The sequence below is a fragment of the Monodon monoceros genome, unplaced genomic scaffold (assembly GCF_005190385.1).
Source record: "Monodon monoceros isolate NGI ecotype Baffin Bay Population unplaced genomic scaffold, NGI_Narwhal_1 Super_Scaffold_7, whole genome shotgun sequence".
NCBI lineage: Eukaryota > Metazoa > Chordata > Mammalia > Artiodactyla > Monodontidae > Monodon > Monodon monoceros.
This window is the reverse complement of record NW_021703784.1, coordinates 99,227,475-99,249,876: the sequence shown is the minus strand read 5'-3', so window position 1 is coordinate 99,249,876 and position 22,402 is coordinate 99,227,475. Positions and strand designations below refer to the sequence as shown.

Genomic DNA, 22,402 nt, shown 5'->3' with positions numbered 1-22,402 from the left:
AACAAAGGAGATATATACAACAGGAAAAGGGGTGAAGAGGAGAGTGTGAGTGACGGAGCCCCCAGGTAGGCTACTTCAGCCACCTGCAGGGATGGAGCAGGAAGAAGAGGTAATGGAGGCCTCCTGGTTTAGGAGCCGAAACGGGTGGGGGAGGAGAGGCGTCCCCCGAGGTAGTGGGACTCAGTTCAACACCGTCACGACCACCTCTTGCGTAAGGCACTGTGCCAAGGGAGAATGGTGGGGGGCTGAGAAGGTGGGAGGAGGTCAGGGGGACAGAGAGGTCTGGGTCAGCAAAAGGATCGGGTGGGTGTTCTCCAAAGGCCCAATGCCCTACCGCACGACAGCCCTCGGCACCCCCGTCCCCCTCAGGGCCTGGCCTCACGCCTCACTCAGGGAGACATTTTCCAGCGTCCCCGAGTCATAGCGGATGCTGCCCACCTTCCTCTCCTCCATCCTGCCTTGGCACCTGGTTTTACTCTCTCCATCAGGTGGCCGAGCTGGGCAGCTCTGAGTGATAAGCCGAAGGGTGACAATGCCTCCTCTCCCCGCCCTGAAAAGCAAGAACCTACAGGCCACTCCCTGCCTCTGGCTGCCCCCCGACAGTGGTGCTGGATTCCGACAGAACCGCGGGCCATTCTGGGCTGTCACCTGCTCCCACACCCTTGGTGCCCTGGGGATGCTTGGACCAGTCTTGCAGGAGGCTGACTGCCGGGGGCTCCTCCAGCCGCACGCGGATAACCTGGAGATCCAGCGTCCCGCGAAGCCCCGGAGGGGGAGCTGGGCAAGGATGGGAGCAGAGAGAGAGTCAGGGCCCTCCAGACAACGCACCTTGAGGATGTCCCCCGAGGGTCTCTGTAAACCACACCCCCATTTCCTGGCCTTCAATTCCATAGCCCAGGACCTGTGGTCTGAGGAGAAGCCTGGGGACAGTGGGAAGCTGTGCTCCTAGATCATCCAAGGACCAGCACCAACCGCAAGGGCATCGCGCCTCCGCAGGCATCAGCGCAGGCCCTCCGCAGCCTTCCTCCCTCATGTATTCTGGCACACGGACGCTTAGTGCTGTACCCCGCCCCCCTCAACTACCTTCAGCTGACTCCGCTTCATCTAGGACGCCTGATGGGTTCTGCCTTGTGTGGGCAGAGGTGGTGGGTGGGGAACACCCCAAAGCAGAAAAAGACATGACTGTGCCCACAAAGGAGCAACCAGGTGAATATGCAGGGCGGAGGAGAGAGCACTGGACAGACAGTCCTGGGTTAACACTCAGCTCTGCTCTGGAACCTCAACCAGGCTCTTCATCTCCCGAGTCAATACCTACCACGCAGGGGTCAGATGTCCAACTTAGCAGCGTGGAGGAGCTACTCACAATGGACAAAACCAGGCCTTAAGACAGGGGAACATGAACTGCTGACAGCCGCTGTTCAGGTACCAAAATGTCCGGTTTGGCACGGGCACGCGCAAAAGTTACATCAAAAAACAAAGCCAGAAAACGGTGACTGTAACTGTTGCGGTGTCTGTATTATTTGCGGTTTTCTTCTGCACTGTTTCTAGAGACCCAATGATTTAAAATCTGGCAGAGAAAACAGGTACAATTTTGCTGTACTGTTTGCCGGGATTTAAAATGACTCAATGGCTGCCACTGGGTCGTGCGACTGAACAAGTTCTGCTTTGTAGTCACATGAGCTGGTTTGTCTCCCTGACAAACTCTAAGCTCCTCGAGGGCAAGCGGAGCCTACTCACTGGCTCCTTAATTCAACAATAACGTCCTGGGCAACTATACTGTACCCAACACTAGTCCAGTTGCTGGGGGTTCCCCAGAACATGGAGCAGGCCAAGCGGCCTTCCTGGAACTTACATTCCAGTGGTGAGAGCCAATAAACAGGATGAACAAAGCAAGAATGCAATGTGATATATACAGACAGAAGCAAAGTAAAGTACACCAGGGAAGGGGACGGGGTAGCAGGGAGGGCCTCACAGAGCTGATGCGTGAGCAAAACATACAGGAAGCGAGGAGTCAGCGGCGTGTCTAGCTGGGGAACAGCATTCCTGACGGGAGGAAGAGCAAATGCAGATGCCCTGGTGGGCAGAAGAGGTGAAGATCCTGGTTTGAGGACCACTGGTCTCCACGAGGACTGTGACTTCTATCTGAAGTGCGACAGTGACGGTGCTGGAGAGCTCTGAGCAGAGCAGTGCCAGGATCCCACTTGTGTTTCAACAGGGGCTCTGGCTGCTGTATGAGACCGACCACAGAGGGCAAAGCTCAGAAGCTAGGAGACAAGTTCAAAGGTTGTTAAGGAAGCTTGGATGAAAGTAGCAGCAGTAGGCGTAGTGACGGGGGGTCAGTTCTGAGCATCCTGGAGGTGGGGCTAACAGGATTTGCCGATGGACGGATGCGGGGTCTGAGAGAGACAGAAGATGATGACTCCGAGGGTTTGGTCCAAGCAAACTGAAGAATGGGGCTGCCAGCTTCCTGGGTAAGGGAAGACTGGGGGCGAATAGAGTGGCTGGAGGTGAGGGGAGGAGACTGGGGGTTCCGTTCAGAAACGCCGTCAGAAACTCCGGGCTTGGGGGATCTTTTAGGCAACCAATCAGACACGTCATACGGGTAAGAGAGAGGCTGGAACCGAAGGGAGAGGTCTGGGGTGGAGGAGAGAGGCGGGACTGTGAGCACAGGAACTGTCCTTCAAGCTGTGAGCCTGGACGGGATCACCCAGAGCGTTGAGCGCAGACCCTGGCCCACGGTTGGGTCATTCATTCATCCACCAAATACAGAAGCAGCACCTATTCTGTGCTGGGCACTGGGGACATCACAGTAAATGAAACAGGCAAACATCCTGACCCAAAGGAACATATGTTCCAGAAATGGGAAGAAAAACAACCATAGGATCCCACTTGGGGAGCTAGGAAAGAACAAGCAAGAGGCAGGTGCAACCCAGGCATGCTGCTGCCCGAGAGGCCAAGGGCAGAAAGGGTCTCCAGGAAGGAGGGAAGGAGGGAAGGAGGGAGGGGTTCCTTGTTTTTGCCCGGTCAGGAAAGATAAGGACTGAGAACTGACCACCAGATCTAACTTTATGGAAGTCAATGGCAATGTTGCCAAAAGAGCCATTTTAGTGTAGGGTGGTGAGCATGCGTTTGACTCAAGTGGCTTCTAAAGACAGCCTGGAGACAGTATGGAAGAGCTCTCCAGCTTTGCTGAAAAGGCTCGGGGATAAATGGGACAGTGGCTACGATGGGATGAGGGGTCAAGAAGGGAGAAAGAACAGCTTTGCGTAGGCTGATGGGGAAGACCCAGAGAAAAGAACAGCTCCTGGTCTGACAGAGAACTGATTCCTGGCCCTCATTGCAGGCGGGGAGTCGCATGGGTGAAACACACCTGCCCAAGGCTCAGTTTCCTCTTCTGTAAAGTGGACATAATAATCCTTTATAAGGTGGTCCTGTGGATTTCAGGAAAAAATACATTAAAAGAACTCAGTACATTGGAATTAAGTGCCAATTCTTCCTGATAGCAGGGAGGGCAAAGGGGTGGGTGGTGGGGAGGGGTGTTTCAGGAGAGCGAGGCCTGAGGTGCGGTAGAGAGATCTTCTTTCAGAAGCAGTGCATAAGCAGAGCTCCAGGCCATCAGAGAGCAAGCCAAGAGGACTTCTCTGTCCCTGGGACAAGCTGCAGCACCCCAACCCCAGAACCACCCCGACTTCTCTCCTGGCCCAAACTGCTCTGCTTCCCCAGCTTCCTCCCCTCGCCTTCCTCCACACTTGTGCATGTGTGTGTAAATGTGTACACCTTCTCCAGGGGGTGGCTGCGGCCCACTTCTCTCGTTTCTCACTAAGGCTTGTCTCTGAGCAGAGACTCTGGAAATGTCACCACTAGGATGACAAGTGAAGGCAGCCGCCATCCACTCATCTGTCAAAAAATCTTCCCTGAGGGCTTTCTTGGTGCCAGGCCCTGTTCTAGGTGCTCTCTCTCTCTCTCTCTCACACACACACACACACACAGGCCCCGTTCTAGGTGCTCACACACACACACACACAACCAGGCCCTGTTCTAGGTGCTGACACACACACACAGGCCCCGTTCTAGGTGCTCACACACACACACACACACACAACCAGGCCCTGTTCTAGGTGCTGACACACACACACACACCCAGGCCCTGTTCTAGGTGATCTCACACACACACACACACACACACACCCCAGCAGGAGGCTTTTTTTCCACTGTGTTCGAGTGGGCCCTCAGGGCTCACCTCCTCTCCTGGCCAGGTCCCCGCCTTCAGCCTGGGAGGCCCCTGAAAGTCCAGCAAGTCGTCCCTGACTGCTCGACACACATATCCATCAGGTCAGCTGACCTGACCATAGTGACTCCCCGCCCCCCAACTTTTATATCCTTGATTTAAAGCGGTAGGATCTTTACTCAAATAAGACCTTTGGAGAGTTTCAATAAATAAAACAACTCCAAGTAGAGACATTCTGGTTGAAGCCTCACAGGTTTCTGAGAAATCTGAGCTTTGGGTACTTAAAACCCCAAGCCAACCTGAAACTACTGGTCTGGAGCCTGTGCTCTGCACAGAACCATCGTGGGCACCACACTATTCTCTATTCGCTGACTTGTACCCTTAGGCAGACTGTGAGTTTCGTGGGGACAGAGGCTGTGGCGCTCCTGTCATTTCCCATAGCTGGGCTGCGGAACACCTGCTGCTGTGTCACTTAGTACCTCCTGCAGGTTCTGGACTGTCTCCAACCTCCACAGGTCCCTGCCTCTGCCGGGAACACCTCTCGGCCCTCTCCATCCCTCTCACATCATTCAATCAGCTTGCTGAACCCCAAATCTCAGGCTTTGCCCACTCACCCCAAATAAACCTGAGATCTCAAGGATGCCCTTCTCACCTATTGGTCACTCCACACAGGTGGGGTTTGGGCACAGGGTACCCCAGGGGTCAAAATAAAGCCCCCACTTTCAAGAATGAAACCAGAGGACTCGTCAGCCAGTGGAAGAGATCAGCCATTTAGAGCAGGGGCCCACTGACAATACGAGGGGGCCCGGGAAACACTCGAGTCCAGGCAGAGCACGGTCCTGGGGAAGCAGGACTGGAAGGTGACTCAAGCTGAAACCTGAGACAGTTACAACCTCACAGGGGTGAGGCCTGCCTCCAGACTAGAAAAAGTGGTAAAAAATAAATAGATGAAAGCACACGTGCAGAGACGTGCACACAGAGCTTTGTAAAAGGTCTGAAGGACGCAAGCCAAATTTTTGACAGTGGTCACCACTGAGTGATGTGGGCTGAAGTGACAGGTTTGCCTTTTTCTTTAGGCAAAAAGTACACCTCCTTTTTGAGAGCCCTGCTCTGGGGAGCCTCCAGCACCCCATGTGCCATCTTTCTCAGGGCTCCAACTCCAAACGCCCATTTCAGGCAGGCGGGACGAGGCACTCTCTGTGTCATACATTCAGTCCTTCAAGAATCACTTTCTGGGGCTTCCCTGGTGGCACAGTGGTTAAGAGTCTGCCTGCCAATGCAGGGGATGCGTGTTCGAGCCCTGGTCCTGGAAGATCCCACACACGGTGAAGCAACTAGGCCTGTGTGCCACAATTACTGAGCCTGCGCTCTAGAGCCCACAAGCCACAACTACTGAGCCCGCGAGCCACAACTACTGAAGCCCGCGCGCCTAGAGCCTGTGCTCCGCAACAAGAGAAGCCACCGCAATGAAGAGCAGCCCCCGCTCGCCACAACTAGAGAAAGCCCGTGCGCAGCAACGACGATCCAACACAGCCAAAAAACAAAAGAAAGAAAAAAAAAGAAAAACCATTTTTTGCGTCTGAGATGCTGCGAGCAGGGCCTGGCCCGGCGAGACGAAGAGAGAGAGGAACCAGGCTCAGCCCTGCCCTGCTGGAACACAGGCCAGTCTCATCGCAATTCTGCTACTGCTAGGTTACGTGACTGTGGTAGCAGTATACCGGTCCCCCAAAGACGTTCAAGTCCTAATCCCCAGGACCTGTGAATACGGTATCTTACACGGCAAGGGAGAATTAAGACCACAGATGGAACTGACATTGTTAATCAGCCAACTTTAAAGTAAAACAGAGATCTGGACGATCTGGGTGGGCTCAGTGTAATCGCAAGGGTCTTTAAAGGGGAAGGAGAAGGCAGAAGAGTCAGACCCAAAAGTGGCATCCTGAGAAAGACTGCACTGGCCACAGCCTGCTTTGAAGATGGATGGAGGGCACAAGCCAAGGAATACAGGCGGCTGCTAGAAGCTGGAAGAGGCAAGACTTCCTCCTTTAGGAGCCAGAAAGGAACCCAGCCCTGCTGACACCCTGACTGTAGCCCAGTGAGACCCGTTCCAGTCCTCTGACCTCCGGGACTAAAAAGTAGTATATCTGTGTTGTTGTAAGCCACGAAGTTTGTGGTAGTTTGTTACAGCAGTCTCAGGAAATGAATACAAGGACCGTAGAGGAGGAACCAGCTCTCTGAGACTCAGTTGGTCCATCTGGAAAAGATACTTTTATAAGGGCCAGATGAGCTGCATATGAGTTTCTTAAAATCGGAGAACGTGATAAAAACACAAGCGCTTACTGCTATTATTAGACGTAAACTGAGCTGAGGTGTCTGCTGAGTGCTTGCCCCGTCTACTCTGCTATCGGTCCCATCTAGGCCCCTGGTCCACCGGGGCCAAGGTGGGCACCTCAGGCTCCAGCTGGAATCAACCTTAACTGCGGTGATGGGTGTCGGGCTTTTGGGGAGCACTGGCCTAACCCAGCCTACCAACCAGCCAGGACACTCCCAAGGAGCTCGCAAAAAAACTCAGCTCTCTGGCTGGCTGCTGTATTTAAATCCACCTGCCCTTGGCCCCTCTCCCAGGGGACTGGAGCACCAGCCACCTCTAGCCTGGGCTCTGCTGCCAAGCAGCCTCGTGGAGGCCAGACCCCAGGGATGCGGCCTTCCTGACCCCGCACTTGTCAGCCCCTCTCACGAGCTCACCTGGGGAGGGGCTTTCCGGCTGGAGAAGACCTCCTTCTGCTACTCTCCCCTCTTTGGGCGAGTCCTTGCTGTCTGAGGCCCTGAGCTGGGTGTGGGAGAAGAGCTGGAGGACGAAGCCAGCGGGGAAGCTGCCGTCGGTGAAGTGTCGGACCTCGGTGGGAGCCGCAAAAGTCTCGGTGGGTGAGCCAGGTGAGGGGGGATCTGGAAAGGAGGACAGGACGGAACTGTGAGGTCAGACTCCCAAGGGCTGAGCCCATGGCCTCAGCTGAGGTGCAGGTGCCCTCTGCCACGCATCCCCCCCCCCCCCCCCAGGGTCCTAGCTTTCCTCCTGGAGCCCACACCTTCCTCCCCTTCACCTGGGTCCGGGTCCGGGTCCAGGTCCAGGTCCAGGGTTTTGGTCATGGGTCTGCCTCTTTTCTTTCTGACTGGCTCCTCCCCAGGGGGCTCCTTCCATCTCTGACCACGTGGCTTCTTGCTTACCGGCTCTGGGACAGGGGCCGCTGCAAAAGACAAGACCTTTTTAAGAGGCCTGATTGCTGTAACCACAGGGCTGCTGAAGGTACCTGCCCAGCAGCCTCTCTCCACCCAGATGGCAGGGCCCATGCTTCCCCTCCCCCCAACTCAGCCTCTGAGGCTTTGGGATGACTGACCAGGAAGCTCCAGAGGGCGGAGTCCCCTGGGCCGGCTCCTTCTAGGGAGGGAGGGGTTGTCCTCGGAGTCGAGGAGAACGACAATCTCTGCTGGCATTTCGGGGTCCGGGTCGGAGTCTGGGTCCACTTCCACCTCCTGGCCTGAGTCTGAAGGGGGCAGACGCCAGTGAGCAACAAGAGTCCTGACTTTTCCTTCCCCCTCCGCCCCTCCCCCAGCCCATCTACCTGAATGGGGCGGGGACGGCTGCTCGGCCCTGAAGTCCTGCAAAAGCGCCACCCCCTCACTCCAGGCCTCCAGGATATTGCTCTTCTCGGAAGGGCTCAGGTCCAGGGTGTGAGGGTGCTGCTCCAGGATGTGGGCGCGTGCCGTGTCCGCCGAGGGGGCCCGGATCTCGGCCCCACACACCATGCACAGCGCCCGCCCGCTGCCTCCCGGGCTGTTCCCCACCAGGAACTCCTGCTCCCAAGACACCTGCTGCCTGGGCTCCTCACAGCCATCGCTGCCTGCCTCTAGCAGGCTGGGCCTCGGCGGTGGGGTCTTCTCCTGCTGGGCCACTACGGAGGGAGAGGAGGGGGCGGGGACTGTCAGTAAAGGTGCCCACAACCAACAACACAGAGAACAGGATTCCCCAAACCTGGTGGCATATGTAGGGAAGGAACTTTCCCACCTAGAGTCTCTTTCTCCCTTCCCCTGGAGCCCACAAGGCACTAGCCACGATAAACACAGCCTACATGCCTCGGCATCCTGCTACCTCAATCTAGTCTCCGACCACAGGTCCAACAGGCATTTCCAACAGACTGCGTTCCTGCATGTCTACGGCCTTGGCAGCCCATCAGTCTGGCAAAGTCCTCTACTTCCTTCATGGCCCTGCTCAAAACCTCAGCCCTGTGAAGCCTTCCTGACCTCCCACCCCTGGCAGGTGATTATATCCATATGCGACTACCAGGCCACGGCAGCGAAGCACTTCCTTGAGGACAAGAATGGTAAATTTTGTCATCTTACTGTCCCCGCAGGGCCTGGCACGTAGGAGAGGAGACGCTCAATGAGCCTTCTCGGGTCAGTGAATGGCATCCATGCCTGTTCCTCCACTTGTTGAGGTCCCTTCAAGAGGCCTCCCATCCTGTCGGAAATAGCCTCCCCTCCCAAAGCCTTTGCAGCAATAACCTAGCTCGTCCCTACTGGTCGACACAGCACCTGTTCCCTGTGCACATGGACCATAAGCTCCAACAGGATGGGAACCCTTCTCAGCTCAGCAAAGGATGCAGGCTCAGACCCACGTTAGCCTGGCAGCTCAGGGTTTCTGATCCCTTGTGGCTGCACCTCCCTCCCACCTGAGAAGATGGAGCGAAAGACAAATATGGGAGACCCTAACACCTGGGGACTACCTGGAAGAGGTGGCATTTGAAATGGGTCTGAGAACCGGCTTGGTCTCAGAAGGTCTAGCTCCAAGGCTGGGTTGTACCCCGCTCAAATGTGACTGTGGGCAGGAATCCCTTGGTTGCAGTTGGGCTTTCTTTCCCACCACTCCTCGAAAACAGCTCTTGTCAAGGTCACCAATGCTAAACCCAGCGGTCAGCTCTTCAACTTCGTCCTTTGACAGATGGCTTCTTCCATCTGGATTTTTGTCCCTTGGACTCCAGGGCACCACCTTCTATTGGTTCTTCTCTTACTTCACTGGAGCTATTTTTCGGGCACCCGTGCCAGTCCCTTCTCCGGAACAGAGCCGTCTTCTCACCCAAGGCTTGTCTGCCATCCCTTAGAAAGCTGCCATCTGCCCCACCTGAGCTCCCTGTTCCCCTCACTGCTTCATTTCCTACTCGTTCCCTTTGTCTCCTGTCTGTACTGTAGGTCCAAGACAGCATGGATTTTTGATCCTTCACAACTGTATCTCCAGCACTCGGCACAGTGCCTGGCATGTAGTGGCATTCAGCAGTGTTTGATGAGGAATGACTCAGTCTCTAAACTGGAATCACTGGAGCATTCCACAACGGTCCTGGGACCCCATCTTTATCTACCTCCTTCCTCTGGTGGTCTCATCCCAGTGCCTGCCTGCTGACAACTCCCATGTCTATACCTCTAACCAGACTCTCCCAGGAAATTTAGATTCACATGCCTTACTTACCATCTGACACCTGTGCTTGAATGTGTCATAAACTTCTCAAACTTGCCATGTTCAAACCTTAACTCCCCATCTCCCACAGGCCTGCACTCCAGTCTTTCCATCTCGGCAAATGGGAAGTCCATCCTTCCAGTCACTCAGGCCAAAAACCTTGAATTCGTCTGTTTTTCTTTCCCACCCCAAATCTTTCAAGAAGCTTCTGCTTCAGGACCTTTGTACTTACTATTCTCTCTGCCGAAAATTCTTAACCTCCAATTATCTACAGGGTTCTCTCCCTCGCTTCCTTTGGTCTGTGTTCAAAATTCACCTTATTAGAGAAGGCTTTCCCGACCACTTGATATTCCAAATGAAACACCCTCACTCTTTTCTCCTTACTTTGATTTCCTGTTCTCTGAACCACCTGACATGCTATACATTTATTTATCTTCATTTATCTTTAGTCATTAGTATCTACATATATGTTTCAGAATAGCAGAGTTTCGACTTTCTTTATAACTATTAGCATGCCTAGCCTAAAACAGTGCCTGACATATAAGAGGTGCCCCCACATACTTGTTGAATGAATTCACTTCTCTGGGGAAGGAGGATGCTCTCGCAGGGTTGTTGAGAGGGTTAACTGAGACAGCCTGGCACTGAGCACTCGAGAAATATTAGCAGAAGTACAGAAAGAACCTCTCTTTTGGATTAAAAGCTCTGAGAAGGGTAGTGGCCTTTATTTCCCTCATTTTATAGCACTCTTGATTCCAAAAAGGAGAGGCAGTGCAGGGAGACATCACCATGTCCTGCTGAGGCTAAATGAATGGCCTTGCTCTCAACCTTTTGGGTACTGTCCCCCTGAGGGACGGGGTATCTAGGAATGAAAAGATTTTGCATTTTCATGAATAGTGTGTCTTCCACTAAGGTGGCTCTTTGTTTTCTTAGGGTTTGCAAGATCCTGAGGACTGGACAAATCGGTGAGGGAGGAGGGGAAAGCGAGTGCTCCCAGACTGCTCCTCAAACCCCTTCCCGAGGCCAATCCCCTTCTAGAGTGGCTGAGGGCGCCCGTGGCAAGCACTCCTTTTCCAAAACTAGGTGTCCTATGCAACCCCTTTCACCCTTGCAGCGCGAGAATCTGACACCTGTGGCTTATGCAAGCGCAAGGCCCGGGGATGGTGAGGGGGGCGTAGGAAAGCATTCTGCATGGAGAGCCCTTAAAATCCACCTTTTGGCGGGCTGCAGCGGCGCCTGCCTCCACCCACCGAATCACTCCGGACACCAAGGTGCGGGGCCCCTAGCTCCGGCGTGGAGGCCCTGCCGCCCCTCGGCCCTCGGCCGAGAACACGGCCTGGCCCCTGGGCCTGCCTCTGTCTCTGCCTCCGCGGTGGGGGGGGAGGGGGAAGGGGGAGGGGGGGGGGGGGAGGGGTGGGACCCGCCAGCGTCACCTCGAAGCCGTCGTGCTGGGCCCGGGCGAGGGGGCGCTCGGGCACCGGAAGATCCGGAGCTCGCGGGGCGTGGATCGAAGGCTCCAGACCCTGGGCGGGGGAGGGGGAATTCGGGGAGGCCTGAGATTCCAAACCCCGCTGGGGGTGTAACAAGAGAGCGCCAGTACCTCAGACATAAGGGGGAAGGGGGCGCCCGGGCACCAGGCCGGAGTGGAGTGGGGACGCTTGGGCCCCTGAGTGGAGGTGCGGGAGGGGGTACCCGGACCCCCGACTGGTGTGGGGGGGGAAGCCCGAGCCCCGGACCGTGACGCGGAAGTGGGATTCCCCTCCCATTCTCACCTCTGAGCATCGGCTCGGGCCGCGGGATTACGGCCACCACCATGGCCTCCTCGTCGTCCTCCCCTTCCTCGCATTTGAGGGTCACCTCGAAGCAGTCGAGCGCGGCGCCCTCGGCCTTCAGAGCCATGGCGCGGCCGGGGGGGCTCTCGGTGACCGGACGCCGGAGGACTGGTGCGCAGGCCTGCGCGCAAGCCGGCAGCCCCCTCCCCGCCGCCCGCCGCCCGCCGCTCGCCGGCCCGGCCTGCGACGGGCGCGTCTGGGCCTCCCCGAGACCTAAAGCGTCGGGACCCCGGGCGGGGAGGGCTCAATCCGGGGCTCTAGCCCCCCGCCGCTCCCTTTTATGGAGGCTCATTGTCGGCGCCCGCCCGGCCTGCCCGCCGCGGGCCCGCCCCCGACTCCGAGCGGCCAATCGCGCGTGGCCCCGCCCCGGGCACGCGGCTCCGTTAGAAACCCCGCGACCCGCAGGAGGCGGGCAGGGTAGCTTGCTTCCGGCTGCCCCCCGGCGCGGGGGTGCGGGTCTCGGGCCAGCGGGAGAGGACCTTGAGCTCCCCCGAGCCGGAAGCGTCCTGAGCCGGCCGGCCGAACCTGGCGGGTCGCCGTTTATTGAGACGCCAGTTGGGCACGTTGGCTGCACGAAGAGCGCTACCAAGTGCCCCAGGATTTTGAGCGGGGTCTCTCTTGCCTTTCCCTGAACAAGCCTTCCTCCGCCAGAGGATGTACGGGGCGCGAAAAGAACCGGTGGGGGAGCGGAAAGCGCCTTGGCGTGGGAAGAGTAGAGAATGAATTCCTTCCGATTTGCTAGCGCTGTGATCTTGGGTACGTTATCTGTTTTCTTAGACAATTTCATCCTTTATTTCAAAAAACATTGTGGAGCCTTCTGGACAAGGGAATGGAAAGATGAAGAGCCAAGTGGAGTGTTGGGGGCGCGCGTAAACCACCCCGAGGGTTGTGATTTACATTTTTAAAAAGTGAGTCCAGAGATTGTGACCCTCCCCACAGGTCACGCAGAAGTCCTTGAGAGCTCCAAGACCAGCGTCCAGTTGCCATGACGCTGCTGCATAATTCTGTTGTGGCTGAGCTTTGACCTCTGTGACATAGAATGGGCATCTCCCTCTGCTGTAGAAGCCCTCATGAAATTTCAGTGGAGAACATGCCTGACACTGAAAATCCGTCTTAAAATGCCACTGTAGTAGACCAGACACAGTAGTCATCAGAATAATGTAGTAGGTTGGGGTGGGAGGGGAGATGTGAACTAGTTTATGTGGACTACAGTATGGTTTTAAGTGAATGATTTTGTTACTTTCACGTGTATGCAGTACTTTAAAGGTTTTACAAATAAAGGTATTACCAAGCCTGTTTAACCTATTTCTATCTAATGGTTGTTCTCTACCCTTTTGCTACAGATCCCTTCCTTGCGTTTCTGCTTTGCTCTGTATTGCCTTGCAGGGTGCAGTTTCTCAGGCTTCCAGGACAGCTGCCTTTCAGGCTTGGGTTTGGCCAATGGGAGACAGTGGCAGGAGACTGGAAGTTAGGAGGTATGAAAAAGCCAGGTTATTTCTTCTCTTTCTCTCTCTTGCTCGGGCTCTGGCAGGTCTCCAGCAGCAGGCGAGGCTCCCCTGTGGTGCCACCTCCTACTGGATAGGCTGCTGTGGTTCCAACTTCCCATGGTGGTCCTCCCTGCCAGGCTCCACTAATTCCATCTCCTCTGTTTGTCCCTCCAGTTAAGGAGTGTGGGCAGCTTCTGGTTTTTGCTAATCTCTGGGTTGCCTCATTGTCTGCTGTTGGGTTTCTCAGCCCTTCCATCACCCGTGTCACCAATCCCCTGCATTAAGTTCTCTGTTTTTACATTCTTAGAGGGGTTCCTGCTTGTGTGGTTGGACCCTGAGCGATGCAGCCAGTATTATACCAGGCACTTTGTAGACATTATTTCTTAGACCTCACAAGTCTTATGTAGTAGACTGTGTTGTTCCCATTTTACAGAGCAGGAAGTTGAGCCTTAAAGGGTTAAGTTACTTCCCCAGGGTAATACAGCAAGAATCCTATTTCATCAAATCTAGCATGAGCATTTTTCCCTACATGTTAACATCTTTGAAATGGGGGTGCTTTTTCTCTAATGGACATCAACGTGAAGTTTTAAGACTATCAAAAAGGTGTAAGGTGGGGACTTCCCTGGCGGGCCAGTGGTTAGGGCTCCGTGCTTCCACTGCAAGGGGCGTGGGTTGGATCCCTGGTCCAGAACTAAGAAAGTGTAAGATGGCCCTTCTGATATTCAGGCAGTGATGATACCAGCAGAACATAAACCATGCTGTTAAAAAAGAAGAAGAAGAAGAAACAACAGGCCCCAGAACAGAGTCATTTGCCCCCATGACAGCAAACCAAGACTTAATTGCATTTTCAACCTCTCCCAGGAATGTGACCTATAAACAGATAATCTGAAATTTCCTGATCAGCACTAGTGAGGTAATCTGCATAAAGACCCCTTCCGTTCCCTTCCCCCAAAAAAGAATATGACCTGGCCTGAAACAGTTCTTTCCTTTTGCTAATAACTTCCCTACCCATCCATCCTTCCTTCTGTAAAACCCTTCCATTTTGTACAGTTCTGCAGAGCACTTTTCTGTTTACTGGATAGGATGCTGAATCATTAAATAAAGCCAATTAAATCTTCAGATTTATTCAGTTGAATTTTGTTATTTATCAGTGCTTAGAATGAGACACGCTTAGATGCTCAGGTGGGGCCACTTTGTGACCACAAAAATGACTTGGCCTTTCTCTGAGTGACTGGGTCTTTTTTTGTGGTACGCGGGCCTCTCACTGCTGTGGCCTCTCCCGTTGGGGAGCACAGGCTCTGGACGCACAGGCTCAGTGGCCATGGCTCACGGGCCCAGCCACTCCGCGACATGTGGGATCCTCCTGGACTGGGGCACGAACCCGTGTCCCCACCATCGGCAGGCGGACTCTCAACCACTGCGCCACCAGGGAAGCCCGGTCCTTTTTTTTTATTTTTTGGCCACACCATGCGGCTTGTGGGATGTTCCCTGACCAGGGATTGAACCTGGGCCCCCCCGGAATCCTAACCACTAGGCCACCAGGGAATTCCCGATTGGTGCTTCTTTACCAAAGATACAACTCTAACCCTCTGAATCCTCCTGCCTCCTAGGTAAGCATTATAAAGATACCCAGTCTGAATTGCCTCTTCTTCTTGACAGCATTTAATCCACAACTGGTCCCTACTTTCCTAATCCCTCCGCAGAACCATGGAACAAAAACCCAGATTTAAGGAGATACACACAAGGGTGTCCCCAGGATGCACTCTCCTTACTGCTTCAAGTTAAACAAACCTGACTTTTTTGGACTATGAGTGTGTTTCTGGTGGTCCTTGGTCAAGGGCTTTGACAACCTTAACCAATTTATTTTGCTTACATTTTCTATTTTTAGATATATGAAGAATGATATATGATAAAAATCTACCTCAAGATATCAGTAAGTCTAAAGACCTCTTTTAATAACTATAAAATACAATTCCAAGAGATAAGAAATCATTGTGTCAGAACTTGGCAGCGTTTTTTGTTAGGGTTGCCTAAAATAATGGTTCACGTTGCATCTTTCCCTAGACTGAATGAAATCCAATCAGTTGCAAAAGCAAGACTCAACTCTGGTTCTGCCAGTTCCCTGGCCTTGCTCTTTCCACTACAGCACCACCACGCTGCCTCACAGTGAACTTTAAATAGTTGTTAAATGAATAAAAAAGTAGATATTATTAGCTTTTATATACACACACACACACACACACACACGCAAACAGAATCCGAGAGGAGTCATTTGAGATAAAACAACTTGCAAGTCACAGAGCGATTCTGACTGCAAAGCTTCAGCTCTTTTCCATCATGCCTGCTGCTGAGGGAGCCCTCTCTGCACCAAGCCTCCGAGGGGAAACTCTGGACCATCTTAGATGGAGTTGTTACCAGTTCCCATCCCAGCTACGTAGTCCGTGCTGAGTCCTTTTTTTTTTTTTTTGCGGTACGCGGGCCTCACTGTTGTGGCCTCTCCCGTTGCTCCGGATGTGCAGGCTCAGCAGCCATGGCTCACGGGCCCAGCCGCTCCGCGGCCTGCGGGATCCTCCCAGACCGGGCACGAACCCGCCCCCCCTGCATCGGCAGGCGGACTCTCAACCACTGAGCCACCAGGGAAGCCCCCGTGCTGAGTCCTTTTTGAAGGAATTGGAATTTTAATTGCTGAGCTAGCCCCATGTGGAGGAGAGAGGGTAGAGATTTACTAGACACGTATGTCTGCAACTTGTGAGTTTGGCCTTGGATTATGAGATTCCTAAAACAGGGGAAGGACAGACTGGAGATAGGAGAGTTGAAAACAATGGCCTCTGTTCCAGTAATTAGCTGCTCCAGCCCATTCCCCACATCACCCCCTGGGTTGGAGGCCCAAGCTGGGATGAAGCATTGCCTTTTTTTTTAATTTAACATTTTTTAAAAAAATTGTAGTTAATTTACAATGTTGTTAGCTTCAGGTGTACAGCAAAGTGATTCAAACTGTTTCAAATTTTATTCAGTATATATTTTTTAAAATGGGTATCGTTGTTGTGACTTTATTTATTTTTTAAAATAAATTTATTTTATTTTATTTCTGGCTGCGTTGGGTCTTTGTTGCTGCGCGTGGGCTTTCTCTAGTTGCGGTGACTGGGGGCTACTCTCCGTTGCCGCGCACGAGCTTCTCTTTGCGGTGGCTTCTCTTGCTGCTGAGCACAGGCTGTAGGTGCGCAGGCTTCAGTAGTCGTGGCGCACGGGCTTAGTTGCTCCGCGGCATGTGGGATCTTCCCAGACCAGGGCTCGAACCCGTGTCCCCTGCGTTGGCATGTGTCACCAGGGAAGCCCCTATATATATATACATTTATATACTTTTCCATGATAGGTTGTTACCAGACGTGGAATGGAAGCATTTCCTTTTGATACAGCTCTTACTGTTGGCATTGGGGGCCTTGGTGATGAGACGGGGAGGGTGGGGTGGGCTGCTGTGGGAAATGAAGCTAGATGACGAGAGGGCTTTTTGACGGCTAGGAGGAGGGGTGTGGCTTCACTCCTAACTTCCTCGGCATTTTGTAGCTGCCTACAAAAGCCGTAATAAATATATGTCCATGCTCTTTAGCTCAATAATCCTATTACCATAGGTTACCTTAAAGTCATCTGAAAGCAGAAAAATGATAACCTAACAAAGATGTCATAGCGGTCACTGCTTGAACTATTCATTCCCTAGAACTTAGACTGTCATTCCTTGCTGAAATCTTATTCAGTTCTTGCATGTAGCCCGGGGTCCCCTTCTCTTGGTTCCTGAGTCAGGTTCAACACCTCTACTGTGTAACTCGTGCTATAATCACTTGTCAGCATCTCCCAGTCCCTCAGTTTGTGGGTTCCCAGAGGGCAGGTTTATTTCTCATGCACCTTTCTAGTTCCAGCACTGTTCCAGGAGCTATGGTGTTAGCACCAGCTCGGTGTCTACACCGCAAAGATCTTGTTCAAACAAAATGGATTTATTGGCTCATGAATTCAGGGAAGGGCTGAGTGCCTGATCATGGGGAGGGCAGGGAGACAGGCAGGATGCAAACGCCACCAGTACTATCTTTCCATCTTAGTCTCTGCCTCTTTCTGTGCATCAACCTTATTCTCTCCTTGTTAGATGGTTTTTTTTTTTCCCATTTAGCAGGAGATTTCCCACCATTTCCCATCCACCAGCTTCTAGCTCAGTACATTTCAAACCTTGTTTCTCGTCCACTGCCCACATGGGCCTTGGGTGCCAGGCACTGTAGACCACACTCCTATCACCAGATGACTTCTGGCCTCGCACTTTGGTGTCACAAAGTGACCTGAGTCAGCTTAGTGGGCAGTAGGAGAGTTTCTGGAAGCCATCCCTACTCAGGACAGCTGTCAGTAACTGTATAGGGAAGTGGCTACGAACGATACACATCTATACCAGTAAGCCCCTGCTACCGAACTACTACACCGCTACTGAACTCAACAGTTGGGAACTGCCAATGGCCATCCCTCCTCCACTTGACATGAGGGGAAGAATGGTGGAAAAGAAGGGAGAAAAAACTCAGCCAATCGAATGCAACAGGAATTTTTGGAATGAATTAATATAATAGTAAAATACTAGAAATAGCCACAACGCCCAATAATAGGAATTGGCTAATTAAATGGTGGTGTGATAGCACCACAAAGAACAAATTTCCAGATTGTAACAACATGGAAGATCATTTTTGGAACAATGTTAAGTGTGCAAACCCACAAACATACACAGATCTTCCTCGATTTACATCCCCATAAACCCTTCTTAAGTTTGAAACGGTGCAACTCAGATTTGGACTTGAACCCACGGTCTTTTAATTGAGATCACACAGCTGGCTTCAGGACTTAATGAAGCTCAGGTTTTTTATGTCTCATCACAGAAAGAATTCAGTGAGAGACAAAGCAGTTATTAAGAAGTAGACTTATTTAGAGAGATACACATTCCATAGACGAACGCGGTCTGTCTCAAAAGGTGAGAAGGGCCTTGGGAGAAACACACTTCACAGAGTGTGGGCCATCTCAGAAGGCAAGAGGCCCCAAAATATTTATGGTTAGTTTTTATGGGCTGGGTAATTTCATAGGCTAATGAGTGGGAGGATTATTCCAACTATTTTGGGGAAGGGGCAGAGATTTCCAGGGATTGGGACATCGCCCACTTTTTGACCTTTTATGGTTAGTCTTAGAACTGCCATGGCACTGGTGGGTGTGTCATTTAGCATATGCTAATGTATTACAATGAGCACATAATGAGGCTCAAGGTCTACTGGAAGTCGAATCTTCCTCCATCTTGGACCTAGTTTGTTCTAACCAGTTTTTGTTATGTCCTGTGGCTATGTCATTCTTTTAAAGATCACGCCATGCCCCCTTCCTTCCTGTTTCAAGTTGAAAGTATTGTAAGTAGAAAATGCATTTAATACACCTAACCTACTGATCATCGTATCCTAGCCTAGCCTTTCTTAAACATTAGCCTACAGTTGGGCAAAATCATTTAACACAAAGCCTATTTAATAATAAAATGTTGGGCTTCCCTGGTGACTCAGTGGTTGGGAGTCCACCTGCCGATGCAGGGGACGTGGGTTCATGACCCGGTCCGGGGGGGATCCCGTGTGCCGTGGAGCGGGCAGCGGTGGGCGGCCCACATACCGGAAAAAATAAATAACTAAATAAAATAAAATGTTGAATATCTCATGTTTTATTGAATACTGTACTGAAAGTGAAAAGCAGAATGGTTGTCTGAGTACAGAATGCTTGTTTACCCTTGTGATTATGTGGCTGACTGGGAGCTGTGGCTACCGCTGCCCAGCATCACGAGAGAGGCTGCATATTGCTAGCCTGGGAAAGGATCAAAATTCAAAATTCAAAGTATGGTTTCTACTGAATGTATATCATTTTCCGCCCATCATAAAGTCGAAAATCATAAATCAAACCATCGTGAGCCAGGGACCACCTGTACACTATGATTACGTTGAAGCAAAAAATTGAATAACATTGCTACAGATTGGAAGTAAATATGAGAAATGGAAATAAGTCTGTTATGATGGCAGAATTATTGGTGAAAAAATATAAACATTGAAAATAGCGATGATAGGAACTTCCCTGGTGGCGCAGTGGTTAAGAATCCACCTGCCAATGCAGGAGACACGGGTTTGAGCCCTGGTCCGGGAAGATCCCACATGCCGCAGAGCAACTGAGCCCGTGCGCCACAACTACTGAGCCCGTGTGCCTAGAGCCCATGCTCTGCAACAAGAGAAGCCACCGTAGTGAGAAGCCTGCATGCTGCAACGAAGAGTAGCCCCTGCTCGCCGCAACTAGAGAAAGCCCCCGCACAGCAACGAAGACCCAATGCAGCCATAAATAAATAATAAATAAGTTTATTTTAAAAAATTGCGATGACATTTTTATATAGAAAGGTATTCAAGAAATTTTAACTGACAATAGAGATTACAAAACGGTATGTATATCGTAATGCTAATTATGTTAAAAATAACATCAGTGTGATTATATATATATATATATATATATGTAAGAAATTATATAACAATAAACACTAAGCTGTTATTGTTGGTTAACCCTGAATGGTGGGATTATAGCTTTTACATTTTAAAGTTTTCTGTATTGTCTGATTCTTTTTACTTTTACAATCAGAATTTAATATACAGTCATTTCTATTAAAGAAAAAAGGCTCCCAATGCAGCAGACATTAGACAAATGTCTCATAGTGCAGGAATGGCAAGTATTTGGCCCATTGGCTGTGGTAGATTGGCTTATTTCCAACTATTCCACTCCCCCCATAATAAGATTACAGGCCCAGCCCCGCTGCCTTGAGACTTTTTAGTGCCTCTCATTAGGCAATGAATATTTATCCATCCCACTGACTTTGGGCTTGGCAGACTTGCCTTGTCCAATGGAGTGTAAGCGGGCATGAGGTAAGCTATATCCTAGCTGAGGCCTCATGCATGTTTGTGTGACCTGCCTTGGCCTTTCCTGCTTGTGCCACCCACCATGAGAAGAGCATGCCCCAGGGAAACGCTGTTTCTTCAGCCTGGGTCCTAGAATGGGAGACATCCAAGTCCAGCTGGCCCGGTAGAGGCACAGTTGACCCACAGACCTGTGAGCAAGAAATAAATGTTTGCTTTTCTTTTTTTTTTGTCTGCACCACGCGGCATGCGGGATCACAGCTCTCCAACCAGGGATCAAACCCGAGCCCTCTGCAGTGGAAGCGAGGAGTCTTAACCACTGGACTGCCAGGGAAGTCCCCAGTGTTTGTTTTTCTAAACAACTGCATTTTGGGGTTGTTTGTTACACAGCCTTGCCACAGCAAGAAGCTGAATAACACTCCAGATCCTGCATTTTCTCCCCAATCCCCTTGTTCTCTTTTGAAAAAAATTTTATATGGCTGAGGGTGGCATTAGGGGGACAAACCCCCTTGGTTTGCCTGAATGATTGAGGGGTTTCCTAGGACATGGGACTTGCAGGTTTTTAAAAATAGCTTTATTGAGGGCTTCCCTGGTGGCGCAGTGGTTGAGAGTCCACCTGCCGATGCAGGGGACACGGGTTCGTGCCCCGGTCTGGGAGGATCCCGCATGCCGCGGAGTGGCTGGGCCCGTGAGCCATGGCCGCAGCGGTGAAAGGCACACGTACCCAAAAAAAAAAAAAAAAAAAAAAAAAGCTTTATTGAGATATAATTTACATTCCATACAATTCACTCATTTACAGTGTACAATTCAATGTTTTTTTAGTATAGTCACAGAGTTGTACAACCGTCACAACAATCTAATCTTAGAACATTTTTGTCCCTCCTAAAAGAGGCTCCAGACTCATCAGTGGTCACTAGCCATTGTCCCCACCCCCCCATCCCACAGCAGCCACTAATCTACATCCTGTCTATACATTTGCATATTTTGGACATTTCATATAAATGGAATCATACAGTATGGCCTTTTGTGGCTGATTTCTTTTAATTAGCATGTTTCCTAGGTTCATCCTTGTTGTAACAGGTATCAGTGCTCCATTTCTTTCATTGCTGGACAATATTCAGTTGTATATATAGACCACATTTTACTCATCCCTTCATCAGTAGTGGACATTTGGGTTGTTTCCACTTTTGGGCTACTGTGAATAGTGCTGCTATGAACATTTATGTACAAGTCTTTGTTTGCACATCTGTTTTCAGCTCTTTTGGGTGTATGCCTAGGAGTGGAATTGCTGAGTGATAACGGTAATTCTATGTTTAACTTACTGAGGAGCTGCCAAACTGTTTCCCACAGCTGCTGCACGGTACATTCCTACCAGCAGTGTAAGAGGAATCCAATTTCTCCACATCCTTGCCAACACTTGTTATTGTCCATCTTTTATATTACAGCCATCCTAGTGGGTGCACAGTGGTATATCATAGTGGTTTTGATTTGCATTTCCCTAATGACTAATGATGTTGAACATCTTTTCATGTGCTCTTTCCCCATTTGCGTATCTTCTTTGGAAAAATGTCTATTGAAATTCTTTGCTTGTTTTAAAATTAGGTTATTACTCTTTGTATGGTTGAGTTGTAAGTGTTCATTATACAGTCTGGAACCTAGACCCTTCTCTGATATATGATTTGTAAATATTTTCTATTCTGTGGAGTGTCTTTTTACTCTCTTAATTTGCAGCACAAAAGTTTTAAATTTTGATGTAGTCCAATTTATTTTTCTTTGGTCACTTTTGCTTTTGGTGGTGTGTCTACCAGCCTCTTTGTTCATGGCCGACATCCCGAAGCAGTTATGGCATTTTTTTCTCACTGAAACTGGATGCCACCTACCTTGAAACTTTCCTCAACACTGTGCTATAGGCATTGTAGTGGTTAAAAGCCCAAGCTCTGGAGACAAACTGGGTGGGTTCAAATCCCCACTAGTGCTACCACTTAATGGTGGTGTCTTCTTCACCTGAGGGTCGCTTGCCAGGTGAGCACAATGCTGGGTGTAGGCGAGAGAAATCAAGGATGGGTATAGACCAGTAGGATAATTAATATAGCTTATCTTGTATATGCTCTTGTAATGGATTGGACTTAATGGAGGGCCTGAACAGATCTGAGAGTTCAGGATGTGGACCACACAGGAAACTCTGGTGCATTACTTCACATCTTCTCAGGCACACACCTCTTTACCAGCCACTGTTGCCAAGTTCGCACAGGTACAGCCCGACTGCATTTTGCCCATACTTTGCACCTCTCACTTCTTGCTCTGGGGCTTCTCTGACCCCTCAGTGTGGGATGCTTGGAGACCCACTCAGCACTAATATATGCGCACCCTAGAAGAGGGTGGAATGAATGCCCCTGGGGCCATCGTTGACCAAA

The 22,402-nt window shown here is 51.2% G+C and overlaps 1 protein-coding gene across 5 annotated transcripts; it reads right to left on the bottom strand.

The window, feature by feature from the left end:
* SPINDOC (spindlin interactor and repressor of chromatin binding) lies at positions 1 to 11,822 on the bottom strand. Of its 5 annotated transcripts, none has more exons than XM_029209333.1 (8): positions 11,501 to 11,822; positions 11,162 to 11,251; positions 7,846 to 8,175; positions 7,621 to 7,767; positions 7,327 to 7,470; positions 6,971 to 7,171; positions 649 to 777; positions 1 to 565 (listed from the first exon to the last, which is right to left on the bottom strand). In XM_029209333.1, exons 1-8 carry the CDS (start codon positions 11,625 to 11,627, stop codon positions 390 to 392), a joined length of 1,344 nt encoding a protein of 447 aa, XP_029065166.1. In that variant the 5' UTR covers positions 11,628 to 11,822; the 3' UTR covers positions 1 to 389. The 5 variants fall into 5 exon arrangements, with proteins under 5 accessions (XP_029065166.1, XP_029065168.1, XP_029065167.1 ...); XM_029209337.1 differs by lacking the exon at positions 1 to 565 and adding an exon at positions 3,371 to 3,431 and having other exon boundaries at positions 670 to 777; XM_029209335.1 differs by having other exon boundaries at positions 1 to 777; positions 11,501 to 11,821.
* Positions 11,823 to 22,402: the final 10,580 nt, after the last annotated feature.